At 44.7% G+C, this 19,627-nt stretch overlaps 2 protein-coding genes across 2 annotated transcripts; both read right to left on the reverse strand.

Moving 5' to 3' along the window:
* Positions 1-9,786: 9,786 nt before the first annotated feature.
* Positions 9,787-10,437, reverse strand: LOC310856709 (ras-related protein Rab-5A-like; the record flags this gene model as incomplete). Its single annotated transcript, XM_083762180.1, has 1 exon — positions 9,787-10,437. One exon carries the CDS (start codon positions 10,435-10,437, stop codon positions 9,787-9,789), a length of 651 nt encoding a protein of 216 aa, XP_083618306.1.
* Positions 10,438-14,770: 4,333 nt separating this feature from the next.
* On the reverse strand, positions 14,771-17,797 carry LOC310856710 (SWI/SNF-related matrix-associated actin-dependent regulator of chromatin subfamily A member 5-like; the record flags this gene model as incomplete). Its single annotated transcript, XM_083762181.1, has 1 exon — positions 14,771-17,797. The coding sequence occupies one exon, from the start codon at positions 17,795-17,797 to the stop codon at positions 14,771-14,773; it is 3,027 nt and encodes a 1,008-aa protein (XP_083618307.1).
* Positions 17,798-19,627: the final 1,830 nt, after the last annotated feature.

A 19,627-nucleotide genomic window follows, 5' to 3' on the forward strand; every position in this document is an offset into this window, starting at 1 on the left:
GAACATTTTTGAACTGCAGGAGTTGAAAATAGGTGAGCTTTGTAGATCAGCCGGTTTTTATAGTAGGACGTTTGTTGATTATAGGCTACTTGTCTTTTGATGTAGCAATATAGGCCTATACTGTAGTATAGGCCGAATGGTCTTTTTTCTTGTCTTTCTTTCTTTCTTTCTTTACTTTTCAGGTATTAAAAGGGCCTTTGAACTAATTAAGTCGTCACTGTCATCAGGGGACCACCACCCACATGTTGAGAGAGCTATGTTCTAGTCTAGATCTAGACTCGAGTATCCACATGCCATATAATCGTCATGTGGTCATTCATTTAAATTAAATACCCATGCTTGACGCTGACTAATTGTATGTAGTAGGCCTTATATAATTATATAGCATAATATCCAGGGGAAAAGGACACATGCTACCTGCAGGACCTGTTGGCACTAGCACTAACTATAATAGCATCATAGCACTATCAACTATCATAACGCATAACGGCCTTCTCAAAAGCACACAAATCACATAACAAACCGCATTATTACAGAAATAACGGCAACCGGCTCGGCTGACAATGCGAGCCACGCAGTCAGATATAATCATGGGCTGATAGTGATGATAGCCTATAATCTATTATGGAATATCTGGTGAGTGGAAAAGCTGTCACTCACAGGCTACAGCAGGCTACATTGCATTTGCATGGCTGGAAGAGAAATGGTTCAAAGAACAAACACGCACTCTAAAATACACCCTCACTTAAAACATTAAAGAGGAGACGGCGAAGTGCGACGGAGCAGATCCTTTTAGTGTCGAGTCGACTGTTGTCCGATGAAGCGCTCCATCGTTCATCATGCAAAACATACAAACGTTAGGCCTATATAGCTAGAAAAATAGTATAACAATATTAGCCTACCCTACACCACAACAACCAATACAAACAAACAATATCCATTGTGAATGTTGTGCATTCGTTTTCACTGACAGTTTCAGCGTTGATGATTCGCGCCAGCTTATTTCTGTCATTTCTACAAGACGCCATAATATGGCAAGGATTTAAGCACGTTCTACATTCATCGTCATTAAAATAAACTCATGCGAATTCACTTGTAAAAAGCCTTACTTTGTCGATGATATTGTGGCGCTCCCAATATAAATGTCGTTTATTAGATTTGTTCGAACGTAGACCAGACCCAGCCCCACATGCGCGACGTCACTGTCACACGCTCAAAACGCTAATCCGACGTGCGCCTGCATGGAGGATAAGCCCGATTTATGCTTCGTCCTAGGACGGTGTCACTCGCCCAAAATAGCCGATGTACAAGCTCACATGGGGGTCTATAATCAATAATCATCAGTTGTTGTTGTAGTTCTGGTTTTCTGGTTTTATCCTCTTTGCAGATTTTGTATTGGCCTGTAGGCCGGCCTACTTTCATTGAAGGCATATACCATTCTACAAACTGTTAGGCATAGCCTACAATATTTATCATCACCATCAACAACACCAACATACAATAGGCTACAGTTCCAAAAATAATAAGAATCCTCTCATTATTCTTATTAATAAGGATAATAAGAGGATTGAAAACGGTCACATATAGCCTATCAATGTATGTGACTGTGATTTAAATTGTAAACTCAAAGCCCAGGGGTCTTCAAAAGGGGCCCAGGACCCCTAGGGGGCCACCAGAGTTACTACAGGGTGTGTCACCAAATCTGGGTGTGATATATATATATATATACTGTATAACCCTCGCATCCCTCTCTTAAGAAGAACCTTAGTCAAAACTAGCAGATCTATACAAGCTCACAACACCTCACACTGCAAGGCGTCGTGAGCTAGTTTTTACAAAGACGTTTGGTGTAGAGGGAAATAAAGTGCAGACCACAGAGTAAAACGTCACTTGAATCAAAGTTAAACACAACATTGATGTGCTGTCAAACAAGAAGCTATATCTATATGACATCTATACAAAAGAGTAATCTGCAACACAACCCTGCTTCATCTGGATCTCCGCAGCTAAGGGGTCCTTGGGCTGAACAACGTTGCAGACCCCTGTATATGTGAGAGGTGGACAGGGTATAGTAGTAGATCCATGTGCCTATCCCATGACTTTCATACTGCCTCTAATAACGATGCAGCCTGTAAATGCTGCAGCGTGCTGCCGGCCTCACTCACATGACTACAGGTCATGAGCATGCAGCTTGGACAAACTAGGCCAGTGTGTTACTCAACCTATTTAATGTGCAAGGAAGGACCCCCGGTATGATATGCAATTATTATCAGACCCCATTATTATTATGAATTATTATTATTATATTATTATTGGACCCCCATTTGAAAACATATGCCAGGGACCCCATAAGAGAAGATTTGTACGGCTCTTATTCGCAACCATCATTGTAATGTCAAGGACCCCCAGTTTGACATGCATTAGGCTACGGAGTACGGACCCCCCATTTAATGGCATTTCTATCTCTGGGATCGAAGAGATAATTAACTCTGTTAATTTAACTCTGTGGGTGTACAAATGGGACCCCCTTAGGGTCCTTTTGGTTTCATTTGTTACAGACCCATCAGGGTCCATTTGGTTCCAATTAAACGATCATTTAGCTGGGGACCACCTGGAACTCCTTCAAGGACCCCTGGGGTCCCCTGACCCCATTTTGAGAACCACTGCTTTAACAAGGAGTCACAGCTCTGCTTGTCAAACAGTAGGTGTCCTACTACAGGAGGGTCTATCTCTACTAGAGGGAGGCCACCTCCAAAACCATGTCCATGTTATTAACATGGTCTACTTTACCATTCAGATTGATTACAAATAACCTTTTGTTCATTAAAATAAGTTCTGCATTGCAGGAGCTTGACAGAACATAAAACTATGAATCACTTTCCATAAAAGGCGTATAAGCTAATAGTTCTGAAATCAATCAATAACCGTATCCTCCATGGCGTGCGCACACACACACACACACACACACACACACACACAGCAAGGGGTGCTCAGGATTCTAGGGACACTGGTACAAGGCAGCAGACTCCTCACCCATGCAGTACTTCGGTACAAGTCGGAACGTACCTCAAGACCCTGGTAGAACCAGAATCCAGAGGGGAGCGAGGGAATGAAAGTCTGAAAGACACACAGAACAACTGTTCAACTCCAATACATTCACATACTCACCAGCACCTCTCACATAAAAAAATCATTTCTACTAACTAAACTGAGTACCTCTCACATAGGATCATTTCTACTAACTGAACAGAGGACACTACGACATTAACCATAATTGTGTTCTAGGACAGAAACTAAATATCACTGGTTACAGTATCACTCAATGCCGATATCTGTGTTGTTGCACTTACAAGACAATAGTGATGGACTCAGCCCACACTGCCACGCCCTAAAACAATCACATATAACTTCACAGGTTCTAAACAGTCTCAGATTAGGGAAGGGTTCAAATTTACCCTTCTTAGTAGATCAAAGTTCCACTACTACCAGTGTTTTAATCGGCATAACCATATTCAGCACCACAGACAGCTACTTTGTTTTACAGCTAGGTAGCGTTTTGTAAAGTAGAAAAGAATGTAATTAATTTATAATAGATTTTAAAAAATCACACCCTTATGAAGTGAGGGGCGCTCTTATCATCGTACATCATCATGACATAAAATAGACACTATGTCTTGCTATTGTTCAGACACATTCTCCATTCATTGTCAATGGGAATTTAATGTTTGTGTAGGACAAAGTTTGTGAACATACACTAAAAGCTGGATATAGGAGGGGCTAGCGCCCCTCAAAACTCACACTCTGAAGTGAGCAGCGCTCCTATCATACATGTAATACATCACATTCCGGACAGACACGGACAGACACACATCAAATCACATTTGTGTTAAGTGAGTCTTATCATCATACATCACAATCCGTGCTCAGCCAGTCAAATCATCACAAATGTAATTCCGGCCAATCACTTTTGGCGTCTTCACTTTTCTGCCCTCACTTTTATCTTGTACTTTGCCCAGCCAATCAAATAATCGCTATGGGGTGATCGGCCAATCACAAGCCAATGTTTGTGTTCACACAAACCCGGAAAGCTGGGCATAGGAGAGGCTAGCACCTAAAAAACACCTAAACAACTAAAAAAAAACACAGTACTGGCGGTGTCTGGACTGCAGTGTCTGAACTGAACACTGTTGCCAAGTATTGGGAAAATAGAAATGTGATCAAATAAAAAAAGCAAATAAAGATACATCGTTCAGTACCAAAACATTTAACTAAATAAAAATAACAATGATTGTCCTGCACCTATATAAATACATGAATAAAACATTTATAAAAAGATGAATGAACAAATAAAATACATAAATGAAAAATAATTAATTAATGAATACATTTAAAATAATCAATAAAATAAAAGTAAATAAAAATGGATAAAACAGAAGTGCCTTGCATGCCCCCAGTTGATAAACAATGTAACTCAAAACAGAAAGCGCACTGTTTCATTGCTGTTTTTTTCGGATCTTCTGTGGTGATTGAACACTGCAAAGTATAACATATAACAAAAGTTTTAAACTAAACATTGTAAATGTGAAACAAATCAATACTGAGCGACTGCAAAAGGCCTAAAGCTTCCTCAAGTACTTGTGTCCCTTACTCTGACTGCCATCAAACCCATAGCCTGGGGGTGGGTCAGAGCTGGCAGGACACACACTCATCCTATGTTCAGAAAATGTTGTGCTATATGTGGTATCGCCGACCATTTTCTCACCTTCCACCCCACTGTGGTTAGCTGGCTTAAAGCTCATGCTAGGCTTCATTTCATGGGCTGTGTAGTCATGGCTGTATGAAGTGACGCCCTGGAGGGGCTCACTGCTGGCCTTGTACACGTCTGGAGGCCTCAAGTAGCGTGGCTCCATTTGAGGGGTAATGAACGCCAACTGGTTGCTGGTCACACCATCAAAGGAACCGCCTGAGGCCTTCAGGTTGTTGACGGGTCTAAAACCTTTGCGAAGTTCCATAGGTCTGGGTTCAAAATCCTCCTGGTATTTGGTTGTACCTTCAAACCTGCTCGAGGGAAGCTTGGAGTTGAGTTGAGGCACAACACTTTCCCTCCTAGTTGTTTGCCAATTCCTGAATGAATCTTTATGAGTAGTGAGGTCCTGGAGGGGCACAGTGCTGGGCTTGTACACGTCTGGGGGTCTCAGGTAGCGAGGCTCTGGTTGATGGGCGACATAAGACAGCTGGTTGCTGGTAACACCATCAAAGGAAACGTCTGAGGCCTTCAGGTTGGTGATGGGTTTGAAACCTTTGCGAAGTTCCATAGGTCTGGGTTCAAAATCCTCCTGGTATTTGGTTGTACCTTCAAACCTGCTCGAGGGAAGCTTGGAGTTGAGTCGAGGCACAACAGTTTCCCTCCTAGTTGTTTGCCAATTCCTGAATGAATCTTTATGAGTAGTGAGGTCCTGGAGGGGCACAGTGCTGGGCTTGTACACGTCTGGGGGTCTCAAGTAGCGTGGCTCTGGTTGATGGGCGACATAAGACACCTGGTTGCTGGTCACGCCATCAAAGCGTTCGTCTGAGAACTTCAGATTGGTCATGGGTTTAAAGGCCTTCCGAGAGTCCGTAGACCCGCCCATAAAATCCTCCTGGTATTTGGTCTTGGAACCTTCCTGGGAATTCTGAAAACTAATAGTTGTAGGCATTTGGGGACAGCGGTGACGGCCACATTGACATACTGTGCATCTACATGTCATGCTGCAAAGCAGGTTGAAGGTTCATGATCAGGTCTCCTTAACCGATCTCTAGTTGTATTCTCCTGTGCATACTGAATGACCTGCCCAGCGCACGTGCTATATATGGTCTGCAGTGATGTATGACGATTGATGATGTCATCGAGGATGGCCGGGAACCGATGATGGAAAAGCAAGAATCTGACAGCGAAATTAGAATGAGCATGTTTCTGAACTGTCCACAGCTATGTGAGATACAGTAGGTTGAAAATGGGTGAAGACTGCTGGACCAATCAGGGCCACATTTTGTGTGCACACTGTCACTAGGCTAACGAAGAATACACCCCACTATACACTATACCCTACATACATACATACATACATACATACATACATACATTTGGTTTTTAATACAATTTCTATGGGGGGCCCAACCCTGGTCACAACCGCACGCGTAGTTGAGTCCACTGTTCATCATCTCCACCACTGAGCCCGCAGATCCAGCAGCCACAACATCAACTGGAGGCAGCTTTCCAGCCAGGCTCCAGTCTCCAGGCTCCAGGCGCATCCAACCCAGGTGATAAGGGCCCAACCCTGGGCAGCATACCTTACAACTGCTCACCCCAGATGGGATTGTATTTTAAATTTGTATTTGTTGTTTTTAAGTGCCTCCACACTTAACCCCATTCCCTTTTGTTAGAACTAGCCACCACCCTCACCATGCAACATCCCTCTGCACACAGTTTTCCCCGTAGACCCACATATGCACAAGTAGCCAGACCACCCTTCACCAACAGATATCCCCCTATACCTCTGTCTTCCCATACCCCTACTACACGCCCCCATCACCCTGTACCTAACAGCCAGCCCCCCCTTGGTCACCCTCCCGATGAAGCCACCAGGCAGACAGCCAAACTTTATTTTAAAATAATCCAAGCTGTACACCATGGAGAGGTGGCTGACAGGGCGCTCCGGACGGGGTCCTTCCCTGTTGGGATGATGAGACAGGTGAACAAACTCACCACCTTCATCAAACCCGCCTGCCCCACTGAGACCACCACCACGCAGGTGGCCCACAACACACACAACTGGATGAACACAAACATGCACATATTACAAACACACTACACAGACACCATAGACACACTCACACCAGACATACACCCACACAACCCTATGGCCTATACCATATCCATAGGTTGGGCACACAAACGATACACCCAGAGACTGACTACTGCAACCCTAACCCGGGTTAGCAACATATTACAGATACAGACACCCACACAACACACACAGCCAACCACACAACACACACAACACACACAGCCAACCACACAACACACACAACACACACAGCCAACCACACAACACACACAACACACACAACCAACCACACAACACACACAACACACACAGCCAACCACACGACACACACAGCCAACCACACAACACACACAGCCAACCACACGACACACACAGCCAACCACACAACACATACAACACACAGCCAACCACACAACACACACAGCCAACCACACAACACACACAACACAGACAGCCAACACACAGGTTACAGCAAAAGGTTTTTGCGTACCATCAGGAGAAATGCCCTGGCCTCTCTCTCCCCCACCCAGCCACTCTCCACAAACACTCTGCCTCCTACCCCTAACCCTCTCACCCCCATTTCTCACCCTAACCTCAATCCTAGCCTTCTTCCCCAGCCACCTCAGCCTCTCTCTAGCGCGGGGACAGGGACGGACCTGGACGGGGCCCACACATTACCCTCTCCTCTAGGTCTTCCCTCCTCCAACTCTTCTTCTCCCACCATCCAGGCCATCGGCTCCTCTACCATTACAACACTACTCCCATTCATAACCACATTTTCACATACACTCCAACCACTACACCACAAATTTAAACAGAATTTCACCACCACACAACAATCCTACCCCCCATTACAAACACATTCAGTAATTTCAGCACTTAGAAGGAATAAGAACCTGGGTGACCTCCTTGTGCATTCCAAATTTTCCACTTTATCTCCCAAGCCCCCACAGCCTCATACACTCCATTTCAAACCCCGCAAATTCATCAACAACCCCCATAGTCACACTTCCTCCCCCATCACGGATCCCCTGTCTCTGACCACACCTAATATAGTCGACATCATCACCTGCACACAATGTCACAAACACTACATAGGAGAAACCGGACACACACTAGAAACACGCCTCAAACAACACTTATATCACATCCAACGAGCAGACATACACACAACTCTGTACACACACTTTCAATCCCATCCTATCGCTAACCTCATCATTTCAGGTCTGGAATGTGGAGTCCGTTGGACCAGTGGACAGCGGAAACTCATGGAACACAGATGGATAAAAAAATTACAAACTGTAACACCCACTGGTCTTAATGAAAGAAGTTGATTTTTATCCCCTTCCTGTTCATTTTTATGTAAAATAAATAAATGGTATCCAGGCCTTGCTGTGAACTTTTACTCCTGTTTGGTTTTAGGCTGTTTTATTAATGTCCTTTTTTATATCCATTTTACCATTGGGTTTTAGAGTATGGTTTAGGTATGCGGTCTAGCTTAAACTTGGACTCAGGGGGGTGGACGCCTCTGCCTTGCATAGTTCCCAGTGAATAGGCAGTTGGCCCTTCACTGGTAACCCTATTTTGGACTCATTTTAAATATATGAAGGTATTGCGGGCAGGGATTTTTACCAAAAAGCCCCCCCTTTTAAAATACATACACACATACATACCTACATAAATACATTTCAGAAGTTTTAGCAGTTTTTAAGGACCCACTTTTAGGCCAGTGCACCAGAGCAAACTCTTGCCTTTTTTTAAACCCTACCCATTCTAACCAAATACATACATACATAAACAGTTGTATACATTGTTCCTGCACAGTGCACACATACACTCGCTGCCAACTTGAAACCTATCGTTATGTCACCATTAACAGCCAATTAGGGACCACCGAGGACAGGCTTACAAGCCCTACATACATACTACATACGCAGCCAACCACAGTATTTGCACGCTCTGCTAGCGTAAGTAATAATCCAATTTAGTTTGTGAGGGGCTCTAGCCCATCCTATGCCCAGCATACCCCATGGCGATGATTTGATTGGCTGAGCACCCCGTAGCGATGATTTGATTGGCTGAGCACAGAATGGCGATGATTTGATTGGCTGAGCAATGTACGTATTGAGGATAAAAAGTTAGGACAGAAAACAGACTCCACAAGTGATTAGCCGGATTGGACTTGAGGATAAAAGTGAAAAGTGAGGACGCCAATTGTGATTGGTCGGAATGTGATGACGTATGTATGATGATAAGAGCGCCCCTCATTTCACACAGGTGTGATTTTTGTATTATGCCTGACTCCATAAGAGTCAACGACAAGAATCAATGTACAGCTCTACTTATGAAGTGACAAATGACAGTGTAAAATTGCAGCTACCTTTGTCACTAATAAATGACCCAAAATAACCGGAGCAAAAAAAAGCTTGTTCCTTATCCAGCAACCATACAATGGGAAACGATATAGGAAAATCGGCCAGTGACCTAATAATCAGAATGACCGTCCGACCGCAAACTCAAAGTGATTGTCACATTAGTCCCAACACAGGCAATAAGGATAATATAACTGGCAGGTCGCAGGGAGTAACAGAGGCATCACATCGGGTATAGCAGGGGTGAGGGCAAAATGTTAACAAGGTCAGTTGTGAAGAATATGGGGAGAACTTTGCATGTTCTCCCGGAGTTTCTTCCACTGGTTTCCTCCCACACCAAAAAGGCCTGCGTGTTGGTGCTCCTGTCACATCCCTTGACACCAAGGGCTACTGGCATTGTTGGTCCCCAAGCACTGCATGGTGGCTACTTAGGATGGGTTAAATTGAGGACAAATTCTAAGTCAAACTGCACATCAAAAGTGGCACATGTGAAACGTCACATTAGGGGTGTTTCGGACATTGGCAGAATTTGTTTCTCACAGAGAGACCATGTTACGTGGAGGCGAAAGGATGACGGGTGTTCAGTTTTAGTTCATAATACAGCAATGGGAATTGGATGGCTGGCCAGCTGTCAAGTCCACGCCACGGTTCCGTCCGCTTTTATCCTGTGGCTGGCTCTTAGGCAGTCTGTTCGCGATGGCCATGAAGATCTCGTTCACGTTTTTAGATGTCTTGGCCGACGTCTCCATGAACACCAAGGTGCTGTTGTCTGCATACGACTGGGCATCCTGGAAGTCCACCACTCTGCTGCCTTCGAGATCGGCCTTGTTGCCTGACAAGGCAATGACAATGTTGGGGCTACCTTTACTCTTCAGCTCCTTCACCCAGCTCTTGGCGCGCGCAAAGGACTCCTCGCTTGTGATGTCGTACACCACGAGGGCGGCTTGGGCCCCTCTGTAGTACATGGGCGCCAAGCTGTGGTAACGCTCCTGTCCCGCAGTGTCCCAGATGTCAAACTTCACCGTAGTATCGCCTAGATGCAGATTCTGGGTCATGAAGGCTGCTCCCACTGTGCTGTCCTGGAACTCGGTGAACCTTTTGTTGACGAAACGGACAACAAGGCTTGACTTTCCCACTGCTGACTCGCCTAGGAGCACCAGCTTATACTGGCAGATGTTGCGCCCAGCGCTGGACCCATTGGGCCTCATGGCTCTTCCCAGATTGGCGGTGGCTGACATCACAGTCAACAATACCGCATTGGTTTTATATATGCACCGGTTACTTTATGAGAGCAGTTGTACTTTTCGAGACATTATATAACTGTGCTCAGTTATTCTCTCCCACACTGAGCCAGCTGTCGCTACATATTTAGACCGCCACAGTGACGTCACAACATATGTCACCAAAAGATATAATACAAGACATCAATGAAAGCACCCTATTTAGATGACAAAGCTACACAAATCCGATCATATACCATGACTCACTAGCCTCTTTCGGAGTCAACCATCTATAAGAGGAAGTGAATAGCAGTGGAATCGGGCTGACACATGGAGGGAATTATTAAAATATTTAGGGTATAAATACATCTAATTAGTACTACCATATAATTTACCACTCTAGCTATTATCAAAGTATTTACATTATGTGTATGGAATAAACATGTCATCTTAAAAAACGGGGAAAAAGGATATGTAATCATATAATGTGCGACTAAATATTAACAGGCCTCACTAAAGCTAAAATCATGGAATTAGTAAATATTTATTGAAGTAGAGAGTATTTAAAGTACACATTTAAAGTAGTATCTTTCTCCCAGTCTTCCTCACGGGTGCACGCTCGTGCATGCACGCACACACTCTCTCTCTCTCAGGTCGCCAGGGCAGGTCGGCCTCGACTGGACTGTGCAAACTAGCAGGGGAGGTACACAGGGTGCAGGGTTCACACACCACACACACACACACACACACACACACTAGTTGATCTACTGACTGGCTCATTTAATAAAGCATACACACACATACACCCACACACCCCGGGGGGCAGAGTCCGGAAGAGAGGGCCAACGCGACACTGCAAAGAGGGAGGAGGATTCCCTGAAGAAACGAACTCACTATTCTGATTGGCTACATTCACAAACTTGGAAATACTAAATATCTCTGGATCACATGGAATCTTCACTCTCTCAGGCCGTATAAGGGAGTCCAGAGGTCTACTGGTGGTCTAATCGGTAAACTTCTGTCGGTATCATTGATTGTATATCCATATTTGATTCATTATGATTGTAATAGGCTCAATTTATATTGTTGTAGACATAGGGACAAAACATAATTGTTCATTAGTTAATAGGGCTTTGATTATTAAAACTTATAGATAATTATAACTATTTGTTGTGTATTCATTCCAGAGGTATATGGCACAAGTTTATGGACATAATCATGCAAAACGAACGCGTATTGGTATTGATATCTGGTTTTCTGTCTGTACCTCCTTGGAGGTTAAAGGTGAAAGGCCAGAGGTTAAAATCTTCTCTACACGTTATGGAGTCATGGCCACATGAAGTCAGAGATCCACCTGGAGCCACGTTGATATTAGTCAAGATTAGATTACGAATATCTAACATGGTTGTTTTCTAACCATTATTGCTATTTTTGAGCAGTGCTAACCGCTCCAACATGTGACTTTGTGTGTACGGGTGTATAGACTATTAATCGGTAGCAGCACAATGTGGTTACTGCGTATATACATCATCATCATGATAAAAGGCAGCGCTCACTTTACACGATTGTGATTTTTATATTATACTGTTTGCACTGCTCATTTCTTGATTTAGATTGATCCTAGATTCCTATTTCTATGCATTTGATGCATTACCTTGAGTTTTCCTTGCTTACTGTGAAATTGCTCTGGATTAAGAGTGTCTGCTAAATGCCTACATTGTAAACTACACAGGTACACAACTACACTGCATGTCTTTAACTATTATGCTCATTTTGCTTTCTCTCGCACACTGAGCAACTTGTCAGGTAACATATTATACCTATAAAGCCATGAGCCTTTTATACCCATACTGCATTATGATCTCCAAACTCTCCCAACCAAATCATATTGAGAGTATAGTAAAAATATATGATTCTAGGTATTCCTGCAGTTACGCAACTCCATTCCAATCTTGTGTGACATGTTCTTTCCCTGTTTTTGTTACTAGCATGCTGGCATAAAAAAAAATCAGAATATAGCCACATTTCTATATATCAACCCTTCTAGACACATTTTTTCCCTTTCTTGAGTTCCATTTATTTGTGTGTAACTTGATTTGTATATTAGTTCACAATGGCACAGATGAACATTGTGCCATTGTGCATGGTGCCAACCCAAGAAACCAAATTCTATAACATTCTATATTTCAGTTAGATACTTCAGCTTAAATTAAATGAACCATTTCCCATGTATTGCAACATTCAGTTTGGCGGTGTGACTGTGCTCCTGTGATATTACAGATTACCTGCGCAAGCACAGAATGTGAGATCACAAACCCCCCAGAAGCAGAGCATAAGATACAGTTATGCACTCTTCAAGAGTGTATGTAGATTAACATACTTAAATAGACCACCTACTGTAAGTGAACCATTAGATTGAGTAAACTTGTTAGCAAATAGGAATGAAGGTGAGTTGAACTGTTGGGGGAGTGAGACAAACAGGGAACAGAACACCTCCTGCCTTCCGTGCCTACCTGAACTGTATGGATACCCTGGATTGTATAGGGAATATTTAACAAGTTTGTGCGCCTCACATCTAGAGCTCGCCATGTGGCCCTCACACGTACGTTGCACTGCCAATCCGACCAATATGAGTCACCATGACTCTTTTATGGCCATATATGGAGATGGCTGTTTTTGTCTGTCTACCTGTGTCCCTTTTATGCACATATATGAAGATCCATGATGTTCATCAGTACATGCCCATATGTGGGTATGCGCCAATTTAATTGACTCCCACGCACGCACGCACACACGCACGCATACACACACGATTGAAAACAAAACAAAAGCAGCAGAGCTGCAATGTGTTGTAGTGACTAACACGGCTGACTTGAGCCATGCAAAAAAAAGAAGAAAAAAGAAGAAAAGGCTTGTTCATTTTGTGAACAGTACATCATCAAGGATCAAGGTTTCATTTACCACTAACGTACAAGCAGCAAATTGTTGTTAAGTCTTGTTCCGCAAACAATGAATTGTTCTATCTCTCAGATGCCACTCTGGATGTGTCTAGGGAACTACTAACATATCTTGAACAATATCCTGTCAGAGAATCTCAGGGATGACAGTGACACAAAATATATGCTCAGGCCAATATGCTTTTAAGGACATTTTGTGTTCTGTAAATGTAAAATGAGCACTGTTCAGAGCATGTCACCCCCCTGTATACAGCCCATCTAGGGTCCTCTTACAGAATGAAAAGCATGAACAGCTAAGAGTGGTAACGATTCCATGAGATTACTTCTTTGTGTTCCTAGGTGGCATATAGTGCCAGTCAGTTGTTCACTTTAAATTACTTCTGTTGGTGTGCCCACCTGTGAGGATACAATTTAATGCAGTGCCTAGATGTGTCTAACAACAGCATCATAGTGGCACCAACAACCCCAATGAAGAGCTGTCCAGGCTGCGCGAGCGCTGGCTCAGCAGCCTGCTGCTGATTAGGTAGGATGGCACCAGAGTGTAGTAGAGTAGGAGAGTAGCGACACGCTTTGATCTCGCCGCAAAGCGAGTGCCTATGGGCTATAGTTCCAAACATTGCTCCTATGGCTGGAACTATCCCATTGAGATAGAGTGTAGCACTTCCGCATTCCATTGTTACAATGGGAGTCAACGCTAGTGTCGCCACTCTCTTACTATATTACTCTGGATGGCACTATAGCACTTTTATTGCACTATTGTACTTATTTGTTTTTCCCTCGTTGTATGTCTCTTATGTTATCATATATTCATTTCATGTGTTATGGACTTCATGTCTGAGATTATATATATATATATACTTGTCCATATCCGTATAACGATATTCTTTTTTTTCTGCTGAAAATGTTGAATGAGGTGAATTTAGTTTAGTGCATTGTGAGTAAATTTCGCCCAGGTGAAGGAGGGTCGGTCCTCTATCTTTCTTCTGTCAGTAATAAATAAATAGGTAGAAACATTGATCTACTTACACATTTTCATGTCGAATCAGTCCTCAAATTTGAGCAAGGAACATCTGCCACTAAATATATATAACGGGTGTCTCATGTGGCATACCCGTTATGTGATGCTCAGTCAATCACAGCGCAGAATGGCACACCTTTCAGCCAATCACAACGGCCAATCACAGCAATTCCGTCCTCAAATTCCTGCACCATACATGGTACTTTTTCCATCCTCAAATTACTAAAATTATTAGTTAAATATTATTAAGATATATAATTGTGAGGAACAAGTCAGCAATCACGCTACATGCTACATCAAAATCTATAGAACAGGAGCTGGCTGCCACGTTATTTCCTCCCCAGTAGGTATGCCACTAGCACCATGCAGACCCCTTTCACGACTTGAGCTTTTTCATGCGTCCACATCCACCTGGGGTCCCCTGAGATTTGTGTTTCTGTGCAGAGTCAGTGTTTGGGCTGAGCTTCTTGCTGCTTCCACAGCCATCTGGGGTCATCTCAGATTTCCGTTTCTGTGCCGAGCCAGTCTTTGGGCCTTGCTTCGTCTCCTCCACCTTATCTCTCTCCTCCAGCTCCATGGTCTCCGTCAGCTCAGTCATGTTCTCTTTCTCTATAAGATTGATCAGGGTCATACATCGCCTATGGAGCTCCATGGCCGTCTTGGACTTGAGGAACCAGTCAAAGCGAAACTGTGATGACTTGCGGACAGACTGCCGCAGCTCGTCATACACTTTGTTCTTGTTGATGCCCAGCTTGTGCAGCATGCATATGAGAAAGCGGTCCTCCTCCTCTGTGTAGTGCTTACCCTTCTTGGTGCCGTATAAGATACGCAGCTGGTGGAATGGAGCCTTGTAGCATCCAATCTTGGAGTCGAGAGCCTTCTTAGTCCTTATCCTCTTCTGGATCTTGGCCTCTCCTCTTTCGATCTGAGCCATGATCTTATCGATGCCCTGCAGCTTATTGCAACACTCCCAAAAAACATCATAATATTCCTTGACTTCTTCGTGCGTTTTGCTCTTCACCTCTCTGGCAATGTTGTCGATGTCGTCTCTCCCCCACTTCTCATTGGCTCTAATGAACTGATTGAAGTCATGTTTGTTCCACATGGTGAAACCCTGTGAGAGGAGCTTCTCCTTCTCCTCTAGCTCCTCACCCGTCAGGGCCTCAGCCATGTAAATTTTGGCCTGTTCCTCCTTTTGGTGCTGAGCGGAGTTTTGCATCTCTGGGTCACAAGGAACCTTGTAGCCAATGGACTTCCTATAATATTGATTCTCTTTCTCAAGGAGCTGAAAGAGATGGGGAGGAAAGAACTGGAAGTCCTGGAGGTTGGGCTGCTTGGGAGCACGAATAACCTTGGTTGCTTTTGTCTCGCTGTAGTTGTAGGAGTCCACAGATTTCCTCTCTCTCTTGGGTAGCTCGATCCAGTGAGGGATGACCTTTTTCTTGTCCCTGTAGTCCTCTCCTTCAAAGTTGTAGACATTGGAGTTCTTCTCGGTGTCCATGATGAAGTTGCTCAGAGAGCTCTCATCCAGCTTGGACATGCCCTCCTTCATCTCCAAAGTCTTCCTCTCACTCCTGTCCAGGATCATGCTAATGTCATCATCTGTGATCTCACTCTCCTTAGAGGAAAACACGTGTGTGGCCCCGTGGCGAATGATGGAAAGCATCTCATCCTTGCCCACCTTGTTCGTGCTGGGGCCCACTAGTTTTCCCTGTTGGATGACAATGGAGTCGAGGCGGAGTTTCATCTCAGCTCTCTCCACAATCCTCTGCTCCACAGTGTTCTCTGTGATAAAGCGGAAAACACGCACCTGCTTCTGCTGACCGATCCTATGAGCTCTGTCCATGGCCTGTTGGTCAACTTGTGGATTCCAGTCGGAGTCATAAAGGATGACTATGTCAGCAGTGGCCAAGTTAATACCCAGGCCTCCAGCCCTGGTACTCAACATGAAGATAAACTTACTGCTGTTAGGCTCGTTGTATGCATTGATGGAGACCTGTCTCTCCTCGTGTGGAGTCTGTCCATCCAGACGACAGTAGCCGTAGTTCCTCCATATGCAGTAGTCCTCCAGTATATCCAACATCCTTGTCATTTGACTGAAGATGAGCACACGAGAACCCTGCTCCTTCAACTTAGGAAGCAGCTTGTCCAGCACTGCCATCTTTCCGCTGTTGGCCACCAGGTGGAGATCGGTAGTGTAGGGGGGTCCGGGTTCGGCTCCATCAAACAGGTAGGGATGGTTGGAGCACTTCCTCAGCTGCATAAGAATGTTCAGCAGACGCATCTTGTCCATCCTCCCTGTAGAGTTCAGGATATCGATGTCTTTCATCAGAATATTGGTGTACCACTCTCTCTGCAGCTTGCTCAGGCCAACATAGATCTTAATCTCTTTCTTAGGAAGCAAAGATTTCTCTACATCGGCTTTGATACGGCGGAGCAAGAAGGGACGCAGGACAGTGTGAAGACGCTCCACCAGTGTTGTATCACCCAGGCAGTTCTTTGTGTCAAACCAGGAGTCAAAGTCCTCCGAGGAGTTGAAGACGTCAGGCAGCAGGAAGTTGAGCAGAGCCCACAGCTCATGGAGGTTGTTCTGCAGGGGTGTTCCAGTCAACAAGACACGATTGGTAGTCTTGAACTCGCGCACAATTTCCGACAGCTTTGACTTCTCATTTTTGATCCTGTGAGCCTCGTCAATGACCAGGTACCGCCAGTTGAACTTCTTCAAGACGGCCTTCTCTATGATGAGTATCTCATAGGAGGTGACGCACACGTCCCACTCCCCTGGCAGCAACTTGTCTTGGATCAGGGTTGCCCTCTCATCTTTATCTCCGATGAGGCATATGGCACGAAGAGATGGCACCCAGCGCTTGAACTCCTCTATCCAATTGTTAAGGGTGGACTTGGGCACCAGCACCAAGTGAGGTCCAGGGATGTTTCTGTAGTGCTTCATGTAGCCCAGCAGGGAGATCGTCTGCAGGGTCTTCCCCAAACCCATTTCATCTGCGAGAATGCCATTGAGTCCATTCTCAAACAGGGAGATGAGCCAGTTAAGACCACGGACCTGGTAGTCTCTCATTTTGCCCCCTTTGACATAGGAAGGGGACTCGTCAAAGCGTGTGCATATGTTAGTGGTGCTGATGCTCTCCTTTAGAAGTTCTGCATCCCCCTCTTGCTCTGAGCGATGCTGACGGTTACATCCAGGAGAGATGCGAGAGCGTCCTGGTTTAATCTTCAGTGGAGAGGTGGGGGTCTCCTGTGCTGCTGGTTGGATGAAATGAGCAAACAGCTGAGTTTGTTTCAGCAGGTATTCAAATCTGTTCTCTCTCTTCTCTTCATAGGCTTCGGCTTCTTCCTTGGTCCATGATGATACTAACCTCTTTCCAGCCTCAGATTTCTTCGACATTTTGGAAAAATGTACCGTTTCCAATAAATTGCTTATGAGACCTGAGGTCTGTGCAGCTCCGTTGAAGGGACACTGTGGATGGTCCTGGGATGAATAGATTCTAATGAAAAACACAAAATCATCACTTGCAAAATACATGTTATATAGCTGCACCACCATAGTGACATCACACATATGTCACTGAAACATTGCCCAAATGTGGCGTTATACGTCATAGATATGTCATAGTTGGGGGGGGGGTCTTGTTCTTATGCTGTTTGTTTATTTCTACCTACCCATATATGGGCATAAAAGGGACACACCCTTTTATGCCCATATATGGGGATATCTGTTACTGTCAGTCCTTGTCCCTTTTATGCTCATATATGGAGATTCCTGATGTCCTCAGTATAATTGGAATGCCCATATATGGGCATATTGGCTGGACACCTGGATAAAGGGGTGCTGACTTCTTTGCATGCTCAACCCCCCCGCCACTAATCGCTCCCGAGTGAATGGACGGGTGCTCTTTGACATTACCGAGGGTGCCTGAGCACTCCAGCACCCCTGCCTGGATATCAGAAGACTTTGAAGTTGGTCGGTCCCATATGCACATGACCACGTACGGGTATAGCGGTTGTCTCTGGACAACCGGATCTCTGTATCTGTCAGTCCTTGGCTGGGTTTCCCAAACGCATATATGGTGTAAGACTTGTAGTGCCGACATTCGCAGATCCACATGGGCACGCATGCAACTCAAGGACGCACACAGGTTTTGGCAGAGAAAATTGGATCGCCTTCACCTTCACTTTCTTCATTAATCTAGTGAGAACAGCAGGGTCATAGTTGATGGTAGTCATCACGGTAAGCAGTTAAAGGGGTTTCAAATAAGCTGGAAATGGCCCCTTGTTGAAAATAACTGTCCCGCTATTCCTCATCCACACAATCCCAGACAGGTTTTGTTTCAGCAGCATCTACATGTGTTGGGCGTTGTTATAATCTAGTAAAGTCTGGAAAAGCATTCCAGCTGCCAGCTCGTAGCATGGCTCATTAGTCAGAATTTGTCAGACTTTTATTGGGAGGATGACCCCTTGAGATGCAGCATCTAGTTTTAGAGGGGGTCCTATAATATATAGTCAATAGACTTTCAATTCATACCTCCTGGGTTTGAATCCTGCTTACGCCATTATTTTTGTGTCAACCGTAAACAACTTATTTTTGCAGATGAAGAAAAGTTTTGTGATCATGACGGAGGCGTACTGACGTCTCTGGTGGCCTTGAGCCATGTGAGGCACCGCAGAGCGAGGCACTAGCCGAGCTAGCCGAGCGTTGCGACGGCCACCAGAGCCGACTCAGCGCTGTTCAAGTTGCGTGCCGATAGGCACAGAATAGTAAATATTAGTCCCCCCGACTTTCCATGCCGCGACATAATGCAAAATGCACTGATAACATATGAATTGACTGACACCTGTGGGTTGGGCTTGCTGGACGCATGGTCCAACCCCTTGTATATCTGTCAGAACCAGCTGATGGCTGATTTCGCTGGAAAAGTGATGCATGTGCATACTCTCTACTAGAGAGAGGAGTTATCTTATTCCAGAAGGTGGCAGTAGTGCATCACAAAGTAGCAGCTAGGTCTCAGCCAGGTCAGTGCAGCTAAACTAAGAATCTCTTTGGCTAAACTCCCCTGTGGAAACATGTGGCAGTGATGTGTGTCCCCGCCTGGACCCTGAGCAAGACTCTCAGAAGGTTCCCCTTCCATGACCATCATCGTCCATCACCATTCTATCATCTCAGAATTCTTTTACATCTGAAACATTTTCTAAATATGAATTTAAGCACATGCTACTT

Source organism: Protomyctophum parallelum (assembly GCF_964188405.1).
Source record: "Protomyctophum parallelum genome assembly, chromosome: 3".
Taxonomy (NCBI): Eukaryota; Metazoa; Chordata; class Actinopteri; order Myctophiformes; family Myctophidae; genus Protomyctophum; species Protomyctophum parallelum.